Source organism: Marmota flaviventris, chromosome 6, assembly GCF_047511675.1.
Source record: "Marmota flaviventris isolate mMarFla1 chromosome 6, mMarFla1.hap1, whole genome shotgun sequence".
Classification (NCBI taxonomy): Eukaryota; Metazoa; Chordata; class Mammalia; order Rodentia; family Sciuridae; genus Marmota; species Marmota flaviventris.
This window is the reverse complement of record NC_092503.1, coordinates 73,986,538-74,001,592: the sequence shown is the minus strand read 5'-3', so window position 1 is coordinate 74,001,592 and position 15,055 is coordinate 73,986,538. Positions and strand designations below refer to the sequence as shown.

The following is a 15,055-nucleotide window of genomic DNA, read 5'->3' as shown; positions in this document are numbered from 1 at the left end:
GCCATCTCTGTGGTTTCACATTTTCATTCTGACTTCTTCTAAATAGCAGTATTCATTAAACATTCATCCATGTCTTTATGTGGCTTAATAATTCATCTGTTTTTAATACTGGGTAGTAATTTATTGTAGGAATGTTTATTCATTCACTTATTAAAGGATATGTTGTTTGCTAGCATTTTTGGTGATTTGAGTAAAACTGCCATAAACATTTACATGCAGGTTTTTGTGTGGATGTGATTTTTCACATCAGTAGGATTACTGTGTATGGTATGACTTTGTTTAGCTTTCTAAGAAAATGCCTATCTTTGAAAGTGTCTATACTGTTTTGTATAGAATCCATTCATTTCTAAAGTTATTTGGGTTAGCATTTTATTTTTCTCTTCCTATCAGTGAGACATTTTTTTTTTCATACATTTTGAATAGTTAAATTCTTTGTCACATTCTATGTTTCATCCAGGGCTATTTCAGCCTCATAAACTGTCCCAGTCTCCTCGGCATTGAATAGTTTGTATCGCTCCAGACCTTCACCAGTAATTGATAGTGTCTGGTTTTTTGGGGTTTGGTTTGGGGTTTTTTTTGTTTGTTTGTTTGGTTTTTTTTTTTTTTTTTGGTTTTTTAGCCATTCTGATAGACACATAGAGTTAGCAAATTATTTTAATTTACATTTCTCTAATGATAAATTACATTAAACATCTTTTCAAATGCATAATTGCCATCTGTATATCTTTAGTGAAGCATCTGTTCAGATCTTTTGCCTATTCTTTAATTGGATTGTTTTCTTATTGAGTTTTAACTGTTGTTTGTATATTTTGGGTGCAAGTTCTACTCAGGTATGGTTTGCAAATCTGTTCTTTCTCTCTGGCTTGACCATTCTCCTAAAAGTGACCTACAAAGCAGAAGTCCCATATTTTAATTAAGTCAAATTTATCAATTTTTATTTTATGAACTCATGATTTTTTGTTTTATTTAAAAACTCATCACCAAATTTAATATCATATAGATTTTTTCTTTCCTTTTTTATTAAATATTTTTTAGTTGTAATTGGACACAATATATTTATTTTTATGTGGTGCTGACAATCCAACCCAGTGCCTCACACGTGCAAGGCGGCCACTCTACCACTGAGTTACAGCCCCAGCCCCTTTTCTTTCATTTTTTCCTAGATGCTTTATAGTTTTCCATTTTATATTTGGGTTTATGTTCTATTGTAACATAATCTCTGTGAAAGTATAACCTAATTTATGCTTAATGAATCTGTATTGACTCTTACTATTCACTTATTTTTCTGAATAGTCACAGCAATTTTTTTTCTTATTTTTCCACATTTTTAAATTGGTGCATAATGTTATACACAATGGTGGCACTTGTTATATATTTGTGTATACACACAGTATAACAATATAATTTGGCCCATATCATTTCCCAGTATTTCCCTTTTCCCTCTCCTCTTACTAGCCATTTTTTAATATAGTTAATTTTTAAACTTTTATCCAGGATTATATCTCATTCTACAGTTTTGCAAACATACCATCAGCCTTATTTTAAAAATTACCTTTCCCATCTCTTTCCTCTTGTTTTTTGTTGTGTTATTTTTTATCTAAAATTGAGAATCAGAAGAATTCTCCTATTCTTTCCCACAATAAATAATATATACGTGTTTCCCAACTTAAGTATCATCTCCTCTAGTTTTAATATTCTCAGCACTTTTGGTGGGCAGATATTTAGCTTTTAGGTTTTAACTTTACTAACACTTTGCATGTATTAGTACCAGGTCTCTTACACTCATAGTGGATCCTTGATCCTGAGTTTGCTTTTCCTTTTTTTTGTATATGTCATTCTAAAATATGAACTTACAACTGGGTGTGATGGCACATGCCTTTAATTCCGGCTCTTGGGGACGCTGAGGTAGGAGGTTCCCAAATGGGAGGCCAGCCTGGGCAACTTAGCAAGACCCTGTCTCAAAATGAAATTTTGAAAAGGTGTTAGAGTGCTTGCTTAGGATGTGCAAGATCCTGGATTCAGTTTAATCCCCAGCATCGCAGAGTAAATAAACTTAGCACTCCCTATGACAGTCACACTGAATTTTTAATATAGTTAATTTTTTATATTTTTAAACTTTCCCTTCTACATTTTTGTTGTTGTTGTTGGCAACGGACCTTTATTTTTTTTATTTATATGTGGTGCTGAGAATCAAACCCAGTGCCTTACACATGCTAGGCAAGCGCTCTACCACTGAGCCACAACCCCCTCTCCCCTCTACTTTTAATTTAGTTGCATAAATTGCATTTTGTCAATACTTTCTTGAACCTTGAGCCCTACAGTTCTCTCTAGCCTCCCACCCTCAGAACCTTTTGCCTTTCAAGGGAAATTTCTAAAGCTTAAAACTTGTTGAAGCATTGTTTCCACCTTTTAGCTTTCAAGAGTAGTGCAGCTATAAACATGGGAGTACAGGGATCTCTTTGAGACCAGTTCTTTTGAGCATACACCCAAAAATGGGATAGACAGATTACATAGTAGTTCTGTTTTTTAGTTTTTTTGAGAAACTGCTCTGCTATGTTCTGTAGTGGTTATATCATTTTATAGTTTCATTAATAGTTCATAAAATTCCAATTTCTCCACATCTTCAAAAATACTTTTTTTCATAGTAGCTATTGCAATGAGTATAAGGTAATATCTTATTATGCTTTTGATTTGTAGTTCTTTGAGGATTTGTTAACCATCTTTTATCATCTTTTTGGAAAATATCTATTTGAGTTCATAGATAATTTTTGATCATATTTTTTTCTTTATGAGATACAAGAATTCTCTATATATTCTGGTTATATTATCAGATAATGTCTTCTCCCATTTCTTAGGCTGCCATTTTACTCTGTTAATTGTGTCCTTCAATACATGAACGTTTGTTTGATATAGTCTCATTTGTCTATCTTTGCTTTTGTTGAGTAAACCTGTGAAGTTGTAGCCAAGAATCTATTGCCTAGTCCAATGTCATGAAGTTTCTCCACTGATTTCTTCTAGGAGTTTTCTAGTTTCAGGTCTTAACTTTTAGGTCTTTAGTCCATTTTGATGGACTTCATTCTTTTGATACCTACTTTTTCCAGCACTGTTTTTTAATAGATTACCCCTTTTTCCATTGATTTGTTTTAGCACTCTTCAAAGATCATTTGAACAAATACAGTAGGGTTTCTTTCTGGTCTCTAGTCTACTGAATGGTCCCTATGTATATTTTTATGCCAGTGTTACATATTTTGATTACTCCAGATTTATGTTTTGCAGTCAGGTCATGTGGTACCTTCAGCTTTGTTGTTCTTTTCAAGTAATTTTAGCTATTGGGGATTCCTTATGAAAAACTGCCATTGTGATTTTGATAGGAATTATATTGAATCTGTAGATTTTTTTGGATAGTATGGATGGATATCTTAACGTTATTAATTGTTCCAGTCTATGAACAGAAACTGTCTTTCCAGTTATTCATGTTGTCTTTAATTTCTTTCAGCAGCATTTTATAGTCTTCTGTGTATAAGTCTTTCATGTTGTGGTTAGGTTTTTTACTTTTTAACTATTTTTACTATTAATAGTATTTTACTGGTTTTGATGCTATTGCAAAATTTTCACTGTTACCATATAGAAGAAGTGCACCTTATTTTTGTGTGTTGATTTCTATATTTTGCAACTTTGCTAAATTTATTATTTTAAAAAAATTTAAATGGAATCCTTAGGGATTTCTACCTATAAGATCATGTCATCTGCTAAGAAACAATTTTATTTCTTCCTTTCCAGTTTGGAGTCTTTTTTTTTTTTTTTTTTTTTTTTTTTGATTGATTTCCAAATTGTATGTAAGAGAAAATACTAATTATATATATCTTTTAAAAGGTTAGGTAATGCAGATTCATATAGGTCATGGTGAGAATTTGGGGATTTATCCTTTGAAAGCCACTCAAAGGTTTTTTTAAAAAAAGGGAAGAAAATCAAACATGTACTTTAAAAACTGAACTAAAGGGGCTGGGGTTGTGGCTCAGTGGTACAGCACTCATCTAGCACATGCGAGGCATTGGGTTCGATCCTCAGCACCATATAAAAAGTAGATAAATAAAAGACATCGTGTCCATCTACAACTAAAAAAATATTTTAAAAATTTCTAAAAAAATTACTGAACTAAGTACTCTGGGTGCTGGTGGAAAAGTGATAGAGGGGGAAAGAGCTGATGCAGAAGACTAGCAGGTGGCTACTGGGTGGTCTAATTAGGGATTTGGGTTGAGGGTAGAGAGAGAGGGCAGTAGAGAAAAAGTGAACAGAATCAAGTAGAAAGGCAGAACTAGATATTGGGTTGGATGTATGGGTGATATTCAGAAGAGAGCACTTTTAAGGTCTATCTTAAGTTTCTGACTTGGGCTCAACAAAGTAGATTGAAATATAGAGATGACATATCCTATGGTGTAGAGATTTTTGTATGGTATGTGATAATGCTCAAAAGCAACAAGTCAGAGATGCTATCTTGGCATGGAACTATACACTCAATAAGTTGAGTTGACACTACTTTAGGGGGGAATTCAAGAGACTAGGATAAGCTGTGTTACATAATACACAGTATTCATACAGTGATTTATTTATCTCAAAAATGTATAAATTGTAGTGTCTTTAAAGTTAATTGTTGGATGTAAAAATTAATATTTGCTTATTTAGCATATAAAAGTGGCATTTATGGGGAAAAAGCTATTTTTAACATGTATTTACATTGTCATTTTGTGTCATCCAGCTGTCTTGATCGGCTTGAATATAATAAAAACTGCTTTTCTCATGAAGCACATAAATGCAGAGAAAGTAGATAGAAAGGCACACGTGAATAAAATTTAAAATCTGTTATGTGAGGTGAGAGTGGGGAAAGCAGATTAGAGAGTGCAATTTGACACATCTAACTGTTCAAATATAAAAATCATAAAACTTTTTCAGAAGTCTGGCAAGCACTAAAAAGGTAGTCTAGTTCTGGTTCTGTCATTAGATGGCTTTAAGACTCTAGGAAGTCTCTTGCCTTCGGTGAGCCTCAGTTTACTCATCTGCCAAATGATGTAGCTGGACAAAATGATCTATAAAGTCCCTTCTGCTCTAATTGCTTTGTATTTCTTGGGAATTCATTTTGCCATGAGTGTGGCAGGGATTTCCCATCAGCAAAAAAAAAAACCCTATGATTTTGAAATGTTTAATATTAATATATAGTCTGAATACATTGATTCAGCAGAAAAAATATTAGACACAATTTGTCAGTCTAACTTAAATGCTGCTGTTTGAAATTTCTACAGACTAATTTTTGTTAGATACTTGTCACCTTTCAAATTTATTTGCCATGATCTTTCAGATTCTTTTGATTATGAGTTTTTAATGAGATTATTTGAAATAATTCCTATACGTTGTCTTTGTAGAGTTTCCTTTTGAAAGAATTGTATTAGGAAATTAAAGCTATGTTAAAAAAAAAGTTAATCACTGTTGATTGCCAAAAAACCTTATTTCAATGTTGTTTCTCTTAAATCTTTCGTCTAAAATCTTCACAGATTTTGCTTTAGTAGTGAAACTTAATTGTAAAAGGTATTTTAATATACTTATCCTGATAGGATAATGTGATTCTAAAAAATAAAAGTAATGCCATTTATTTCAGAAAGATGTATAGCTAGAGGCACCATTAATTTAGGCATTTAATTTATCCATGTTATGTTTTTAAAAATTTTTTGTTTAGTCGAATGTAAAGAATAGAGCATAGTTACAGAGGTCTAGACTTTAAGAAAAGGATGAAATTTGGGATCCTGTGTAAAACTGTTTGTAGGTTCATGGTTTTAATATTAAGAAACCATGATTATAGTACTTTACAGAAGAATCTTTTTCATAGTAGAGTGGAATAGAGTTAGATAGAAAAATAAAAGTAATAAGTAATAAAGAGGAGCACTGGATGTTTAAAGAAGGAAAGAACATCTTTCTCATTTTTCCTCTTATAGTATTCAAATGATTTGTTAGATGTTTCTTCTGGTCTTGTCACAAGTAGAGAAAATAACGTGTTTTATTTACAGGGCATTTTAAATTTTATTGCAAAAAGCTTTTCGAAGATTTCAGGCTAGTCATCACCAAATGAATATTTAAACATAATTCCCATCATGGTAAAGAAAACATAGGGAAATTTTAAAATTTGTACTTGTTAAAACTTAAATTCTTTTTGATATTGAAATTTTTATATATAGGTGACCAAGAAAGCATTAGGAAATTCACAGATTTGAACAGAAGAGAAATCTATTATGTATAAGTGAATCTCAGGCATATCTTAAGGTTTATTAATTGATGTTTTAAAAATAACCACACAAGTTTGTCTCTTGGCAAACTTTTCCTCTTATTTTTTTCTGAAAATGCTTTAATTCATTCTAGAACATCTATTAAGAAAAGATAGACTTCATATTTCTAAAATTAAAAGCACATCATCAAAATTGAACAACATATTAGTTGAATTTCTCCTTTTAGAATATCCAAATATCCTTTGTGGTTGCCCAAATAATTATGTAATGCCCTGGCATTACAAATTTTAGGGATACTAGCTTTTGTTTTTAAAGAATAATTGCTATTGGAAGAATAATTTATTATTTTAATAATAACCAGTTAATTAAAATTTAATGCACAATTATTTTTATCATGAAGAAGTTTATTTAGCTCATTCCAAATGATACACTAAGGGGCAAAAATATGGACTTCAACTTTAAAAAGTTAGCAAAAAAATCTTTTCTTGCTTAGAAGGTCAAGTATTTTGGATAGCCTTACGGCAATAGTGAAAAATTGCAAGAAACAGGTTTAGTTCCTATCTTAAAAAATATATATATATATATATTCCTTATAAGTATTGTATTGCAAATGAATTATTACCAAATGTTAATAATCTATTATGTCTTGTTTTTTAAAGTGAATGAATTTTTAGCTTTTGAGGGTCCCATCTTGTTGGATATGAGAATTAAACATCTAATCAAAACAAATCAGTTAAGTCAAGCAACTGCTCTAGCAAAGCTGTGTTCTGACCATCCAGAGATTGGTACAAAAGGTAGTTTTAAGCAAACTTACCTTGTCTGTCTTTGCACATCATCACCAAATGAAAAGTTAATCGAAGAGGTGAGTATATTTTTTGTTAGTAATTATTTTTCGAAGTGAAGAAATTAATTTTTAGACTAGAATGTCTTTGACTTCCCTTTCTTGTAAACAGTTAAGGGACCATTGTTGTCTATCTTATAAATTATGTGGATCTTTTAAATGTTTTGGCTAAATTAGGAAAAATATGTGGTAACTTAAGTTTAGTAGAATATTTATATTTGGTGGTATTTGGACCATAATTTCAGTTTTATCTGACTGTAGGATACTTGCAGATCTTTTTAATTGACTACTTTAAAAGGGAAAGTGTTCCTAAAAAGAAATCATAAATTCTATCTATGTGTAGAATATGTAAGTATATAATATATGAAGATATGTAATATTTTTAAAGTAAATATTTTATTTGCATATTTAATGTAAAACTATTTTTGAGACATTATGTTTTAATTTGGCATAGAGAATAATATTTATTTATGTTTCATAACTGTAAATAGAGTCATTATCCAAATTGGAATAAACATTCAACTAACTTCAGAATGAAGTTGGAGGTAGAGTAGGAGAATTAAAAGTTGATGAATAACAACTTATATTTAAAGAATTTAGCCAGGCGCAGCGGCACATGCCTGTAATCCCAGCAGCTTAGAAGGCTGAGGCAGGAGAATCACAAGTTTAAAGCCAGCCTCAGCAAAAGGAAAGTGCTAAACAACTCAGTGAGACCCTGTCTCTAAATAAAATACAAAATTGGGCTGGAGATGTGGCTCAGTGGTTGAGTACCCTTGAGTTCAATCCTTGGTACCCAAGAGGAAAAGTAAAAATTTAGATAAAGAAAACAATACTACATTAAAGAGTGTTCTGTGAGCTCTGAATGCGTACAAGTGTCTTGTATCTCTGATAGACATATTGGTTGCCTCCAGAGCAGTAGAGAGAGAACAAAAAAAGAGATTGTTGGGATAAACTTAAAGATACCTTAAGGGAACTGCTGAGGTATGTAGCAGAGAAGACAATTAGAGAATGTATGATCTCCTGAGCATATAGAGATTATAATCAAAGTTCAGAAGCAAGAGAACCTCAGACAGAAAACTGAATGCCCAGATGAGGTTAGATGTTGTAAATGTATGGTGATTGTATGATTTTTCTTGATAAAAAGTGAAATTTTTCTTCCTCACTATAGAAAGTGAAGAAGCAGGTAATAGGCTTGGATCAAAATAAGAAATAGGGATTTTTTTTGGATATAGTGAGGATATTGGGAATACTGGGAAGAGTTCTATGGTAATTTCTAGGCTTTGGATGGAGTAGGACCTTATTCTTTATTTAACCTAGGACATTATTCTATTAGTTTGGGCATTGGCTACTCTATAGATTCATTTTCCTTATGACTTTTTTCTTTTATTGACCAGGAAATTTTCTTTTTAAATTGGTAGGTATCAGGAGGGCATGCAGCTCAGTGATAGAGCACCCTGGGTTTGATTCCCAGCACCATCAAAGAAAGAAAGATAGATAGCTACACATAGGAGCAAAATTGAAGGGGTTTTTGTTGTTGTTGTTTTGTTTGTTCAAGGTAACTAGACAATTAACAGATTTATAAATTTTTGGAAAAGAGTCTTTGAAATGTGCTTATCATCATTTTTATTAATTAAACAGTGTGTGCTTTATAGACACTGGGAAGTAAAGGTGAGTAAGGCATAGACCCTGCCCTAAAGAAGCATACCTTCTAGTAGGAAGGTATCTAAACAGACTGTTATTCGATTTGCTTTGAAATTGAAGTCTGTGATTTTGTAAGTTCAAGTAAAAAATCTGTCTTTCTAGCTCTCTGAATAATCAGATCTTGAAATACTGAGCCTAAATTCCCTCTTGGTATAATTATCCAAAGTTGAGTAGTAGCAACCCAGCCTGCTCTGGGAGATGGTTCTGAAATTTTTCTGTGAGGACCCTGGCTTCCTTTGATGTCATGAGAGGATGTTTTGTTTTTAAACTCCTTCTCTTGTTAACATTAAGATTTTTTTTTTTTTTTCATGTTCTTAAGCAGAATCACTAAGGTCACTGAGTATTTCATCCCAGGAGAAAAAAACTTGGTAGTGCAGAACAGGTTAGCGTATAAGTAAATATATATTCCTTGTTAAAAAGTCCCCTTTTCTTAAAGGTTATTTGGTTGCTCTTTTATGTTTATATTACAAACACATTAGAAGCTTACTCTTCATTGTTCCACGAGAGGTAAGTGAATTAATATTGGCTGTTACTGAGGCCCATTATTTCTGCACTTTAGAACAGTTGCCCAAAGACATTGCCCCCCTTTAGGATGGGTATGCTTATGCATATATTTTCTCTTTTCTTTTCTCCCTTCTTCTCCAAATTGTTCATTTACTTTACTTTGGTTCTTTATAAGCATTTGAGTTTTTTAATCTGTTTCTTATAAGCATTTGAGGTTTTATTTATTTATTTATTTTTTTGAACCTGTTCCTTAGGGAATAGACTTTGTTAGAAGGAGTCAGCCATGGCCTGAATTGTTGATCTTTTTGAGGAATCCTTGTGTAAGTGTCCAATAGGCAAGGTATTGACTGTTTCCAAGGACCCTTTGAGTGTGATAGAAATAGCAGCTAGATGTCACAGGGAGGGGCTGGGAGAGGTGAGTGTTTATTTGGCTTCTCTGGAAGGAATGAGCTTTGGTCTGATGCTCATATAGGTAGTAAAAATAAAGTTGGCAGTGTTTTCTTGAGTTTAGAGACAATGTTTCTATTGGTTTTACCTTTAAACATAAAAGTAAATTTTTCTCTTGTTTGTCTCTAATCATCATTTTCTTTCTTTTTTTTTTTTTTTTGGTTTAATCATCATTTTCTAATGTAACACATCCTATCCCAAAGTAATCATTAAGTTTGAAATTTGATATATAAGGTATTGGGGTTTTGTTGTTGTTGTGTGTTTAGTTTGCTTGTTTGTTTGTTTTTTAACATTTTCCTATGCATGTACATATACTTAAAACCACATACTGGTACCCTGGCTGCTAGTCACTTTCCTCCTTTTTATTGACATCTTCATTTTATTTCATCATTCTTTTTTGTGGCTGCATAATCTTATAGTATGTATTTGTAGTATCTTTAACCAGACAGCTGGACACTTAGTTTGTCTTGTACATACATTCTTATGTCCTTTTTGGAAGTATATTGGTAGGGTAAATTTCTGAAAGTGGAATTGTTGGATCCAAGAATCTATACATTTTAATTCATTAGGGCCAAACTGTCACTCAGAAAAGATGATGGCAATTTAGGCTTAAAAAAAATGTAACAGCTCATGGTTTGATTTTTACATTTTCTTAGTTATGATTCCATTTAAGTTATTTTCTATACTGAAAATGATTGTATTTTAAAAAGCAAATCAAATAGTCTTAAAAATATTCTTGATATGTAATTAGAACCAAAACATTTTAAGAGTACACTTGGTAAAGGTATATAAAATATTAACAAAATGTTTTATATTTTTTTGATACCTTGCCATATTAACACATAAGATACTATTTGTATTTTTAAATGATTTTTCTGCATTACAAAGGGATTGTGCATAGTATATCTTTAACAAATAGATTATTCTAATTGGTTTTGAGTATTTTATTTGGAGTTCTTCATTTTCTGGTATCTACAATTTTGCCCATTTCTCAAAACAATACAGAACATAGGTAATATATTGGTAATCTCTGAATTGTGCTGCCTTGGATTTTTAAAACAAATTATTGTGTATTACTGATCATATTTCACTTTTTATCATTTTCATCCAACCATTCATTAGTTTTAAATATAGTTTCATTATTTCTGCCATGTCTTTATATTTTTTTCAAGAGGGTCTTCTTGTGGTAAATCAAGGAAGTGAATGCCCGCAAATGTGCTATAAAACTTGTTTCATTAGTATGCCTGTTTTTAAAAAATTAAGTTTTCTGTATATTTGAATATGACAAATTTTTCACTTGGCATTTTATACACACACACATAAATATACACACATTTACATGAATGAATACACATAGGTGATTACACATAAATACAAGTATGTACTTTTAAATAGTAAGAATAAGCTAATGGGAGTGATTCCACTGGATACATATAATTTTCTTTCCTTATAAATAATATATACATCTGGTACCATGTGAGCATTTAACAGGAATGACTTAGGTTTTAGAAGAGCAATAAAAATGATGATTCAAAATAAATCAGACTTTCAAGAAACAAGGATTTGTATTAAATCTGAACAAGTAAATCTATATTTAGCAATATAGGACCTCAGTATACTTGCCCATGTAAAAATTTGGGAAAGAGTATAGACCATGAAGCTAAACCTGAAATACTTGACTCTGCCACTAAATATAACTTTAAGCAAGGACTTAACTTTTCTAAGCCTGTTTTCTAAAAGTATTATAGTATATCCCTAATAAGAAAGTCTAAAATCTGAAATGCTCCAAAATCTATTATAACTTCTTGAACACTGACATAAGTGGAAAATTCCACACTTGATCATATACAGGTTGGTCAAACACAGGTACAATAAAAATATTATATAAAATTTCCTTCAGGCTATGTGCATAAGGTTTATATGATAAACCTTTAATTCCATATTCAGATTTGGATCCAACTCCAACGGATCTAATTATGTATAGGCAGATATTTATAAATCCAAAATCTGAAACACTTCAGGTTCTAAACAGAATACCAGGTTTCTAAACTGGATAAGAGACAACTCAACCTGTTCCAAAAAGTTCTTGTGGAATAGCACTGCTATTTCTGAAGTAGCTGGCTCTAATAAATAGTAGTTATGGTTTTTAACATTTTATGAAAAAAGTAAAAAAATAAACTTGGAAGTTGACTTCATAACATTGGTCTTCATAAGTATGTCAGGTTAACTGTTTAAAATTTAACACAACTTTTCGGATTGGGGTACAGCTTTGTGATAGAGTATTTGTCTGTCATGTGTAAATTCTTCCGTTCAATCCCCAGCATTGCAAAAAGTAATAATGACAATAAATAAATGATATGTTAGACCATGAAGGAGCCTCAAATTTTAAAAAAAGGTTTGAATGATTAAGTTAATACGACTTTTTTTTTTATTAGTTACAAATGACAGTAATACGACTTTTAATAAAAGATAATGTGATGAAATGGCAAGAGCTTAGGTCTTTGTTATTTAGGCATGTTTTGTTTAATGGCTGTACCTCTTAACTGTTTAAAGTTGGACAAATTATATATAACTTTGAAACCCCTATATTATATATAAAATATTAAATGAAAATATCTACCTAGTGGAAAATTATAATTATGTAGTAATATATGGAAAATGTCTGACAATATGTTTAACATTTTAGATGTTGTAAAATATTTATTGTATAAACATATCCTTCAGCCCTTTTTCATTAAATGGTATTCCTTCTGGATGAAGACTTGTTAGAAAATGGCAGACAGAGAAGTATTGGAAAGAGCACTGCATCAAAGGTGTACCAAGACTTAGGTTTTATTATTTACGCTGAATCCGATACTAACTTCATTATTCTTTTCTGTGGAACACAATGATTTATGATTTGTATGCTATTTATCATATTCCTTGTCTTATAGCAGATGCCTATAGAGATCATAGGCCCATTCTGTTTGTTTTATATATCATTGTAATGAGAGGTAGTATTGTTGTTTTTTTTTTAAGTTAATAAATGGGAATATATTGTTAAACAGAACAAGTTGCCTTTATCTAAGGTTATATATATATATATATAACCTTATATATATATATATATATATAAGGTTTGCTTGGCTATTGGCAAACTTAGAAATGGAGAAAATTTGTGTGAAAAGCAAAATATTGAAAATTTATAGAAAATATAGCTGAAATGAGGTGACCTTATTTTAAAATACAAAATGATTTGTATTACATCCTCCTCCCTTGCATGAATAGACACTAAGTTTATTAAACTATATCCAGTATAACTCTTGTCTTTCTACTGGTTCTAATGCTAATTTAAATCAGTGAATAAAAGGGGAAAAAAGTGAAAATAATGCAGTATTTCTTTTTCAGTATCATGGATCTGGTTTCATGGGTTAAAAAGTTCTTATAATTATTTATTTACTAAACATAGTAATTCTTAAAATAGCTATTTTCCTGTATTTAATACGCTCTCAAAATTGCTGCATTAGTTTTTACTAGCTATGAGGAAAGATTATTTTTTGTACAGCCCAGTCTTTGTCCTAGTAATGACCAGTTATGACTTGATTTGATAGTGTATGAGTAAATGAAAATTATTTGTAGATACCTAATACAAAATTTAACATGTTTTTATATATAATGTATATGTACATGTCTCTGTGTGTCCCCTAGTAGAAAGCCATTTTATTGCATTATTTCTATTTCCTTTCTCTGTAGATTTCAGAAGTTGATTGCAAAGATGCACTAGAAATGATATGTAACTTAGAATCTGAAGGTGATGAAAAAAGTGCTCTTGTTTTATGTACTGCGTTTTTATCACGTCAGCTCCAACAAGGAGATATGTACTGTGCTTGGTGAGTTGATTTATTTTTTTTAAGAAAAATTTATTAAATAGACTATGAAATAGGTATTGGGCATTCAGATAGCTTAGGATTATTTTTAAAGCCTTTTTGTCATGTCAAGACAAAATACTTGTTTTGTATATTGCATGTGTGCAAGTTGATTATCAAATAGTTGATGTTTTAAAGCTTTTAGTATTAAGGATCACATAATTCCTTAGCCAGCATCTGGTTAGCAAATTTTTAAATGTTGAATGATGAAAGGTTTATTTGTCTAATTCCACCATTTTAGCTTTGTAAAGCAACCTGTGTTTCAATGTGTTTATTTTTTCTTTTGCATATTATATACTTTTAGGTACTTAACCAGCTGCTACCACTTATATAAAAGTTGTTCATTTTCTATATATGAGAAATCATTCAACTTTTCTAACTTTTTCATGTTCCCTTCAGTACACACTGCCTGGTATAGTACATTTCCAAAGTGGGTAAAACTTGCTAATATAATCCTTTGGAAGTTACAAGTCAAAAAGATGTTTACTTCAGTTAACTTACAAAACTTAAGACCAGTGGTGTCAGCCAAGATTGACAGTCTATCTAGCATAATTGTCTTTAATGTTGTGTTGGTATTATACAAATACAAATTAAAAATTGGTTTATAACATTCTGACATTTAAGACTATTTATCAAATGACACATGACAAACAAATATAAAATTGTAATCAAAGAAATTAAAGTCCAAAATTATCACTGAGCAGTTTAGTTTTGTTATAAAGGCTTCCTTATGGATATGGCATGAGATGAAAGAAATACCAAGGAATCAATCTCAAGGATGTTTAAAGAAGAGGCCAATAGGGTCCATCACAATGATGCATTAAATTAAGAAGATGGTGAATTGGGAAGAAAGTCACTCTTTTCACATATAGTCACACATTGCTTAATAAGATACATTCTCAGAAATGCATGGTTGGAGACGATTTCAACATTGTGTGAATATCATAAAGTATACTTACTTTACTCAGAAGGCTACAGTGGTACTACATCATGACTATGTAATCCTAAGGGACCACAGTTCCATATGTGGCCTGTCATTGAAAAATCGTTACAGGATACATAACTATACATAATTTAAGTTTTCCGAAGAGATCCAAGTGGAAAAGTCTTACTTAGTCTTACAAGACCAGAGAAACAAAGTTCACAGTTGTAGTTAAAGTTTACATAGTAAAAGTTATATGTCGTTTAAAGTTACCATTTATATAGTTTTTGAAATCCTTGATATATATAGGTGAAAATCCAGAAAGCAAGCAAATCATTCCAGTGGATAGTAAAATAGAGTTTTTAGGATTGGTAATGGGGAAATTATCATAGGAAAGAAAGAACTGTGTTGGTGAAAAAAAATTGAAGCAAGGAAGATCTTTGTGGAAATTAACTATGGAGGA

At 31.1% G+C, this 15,055-nt stretch overlaps 1 protein-coding gene across 2 annotated transcripts in view; it reads left to right on the top strand.

Moving 5' to 3' along the window:
• Znf292 (zinc finger protein 292) overlaps positions 1-15,055 on the top strand; it is a 79,587-nt gene that overhangs the window by 50,502 nt on the left and 14,030 nt on the right. For both annotated transcript variants that reach the window (XM_027928293.2, XM_071613223.1), the window contains 2 exons: positions 6,932-7,134; positions 13,498-13,634. In XM_027928293.2, coding sequence (XP_027784094.1) covers positions 6,932-7,134; positions 13,498-13,634 — 340 coding nt within the window. The remainder of the gene's footprint in view (positions 1-6,931; positions 7,135-13,497; positions 13,635-15,055) is intronic.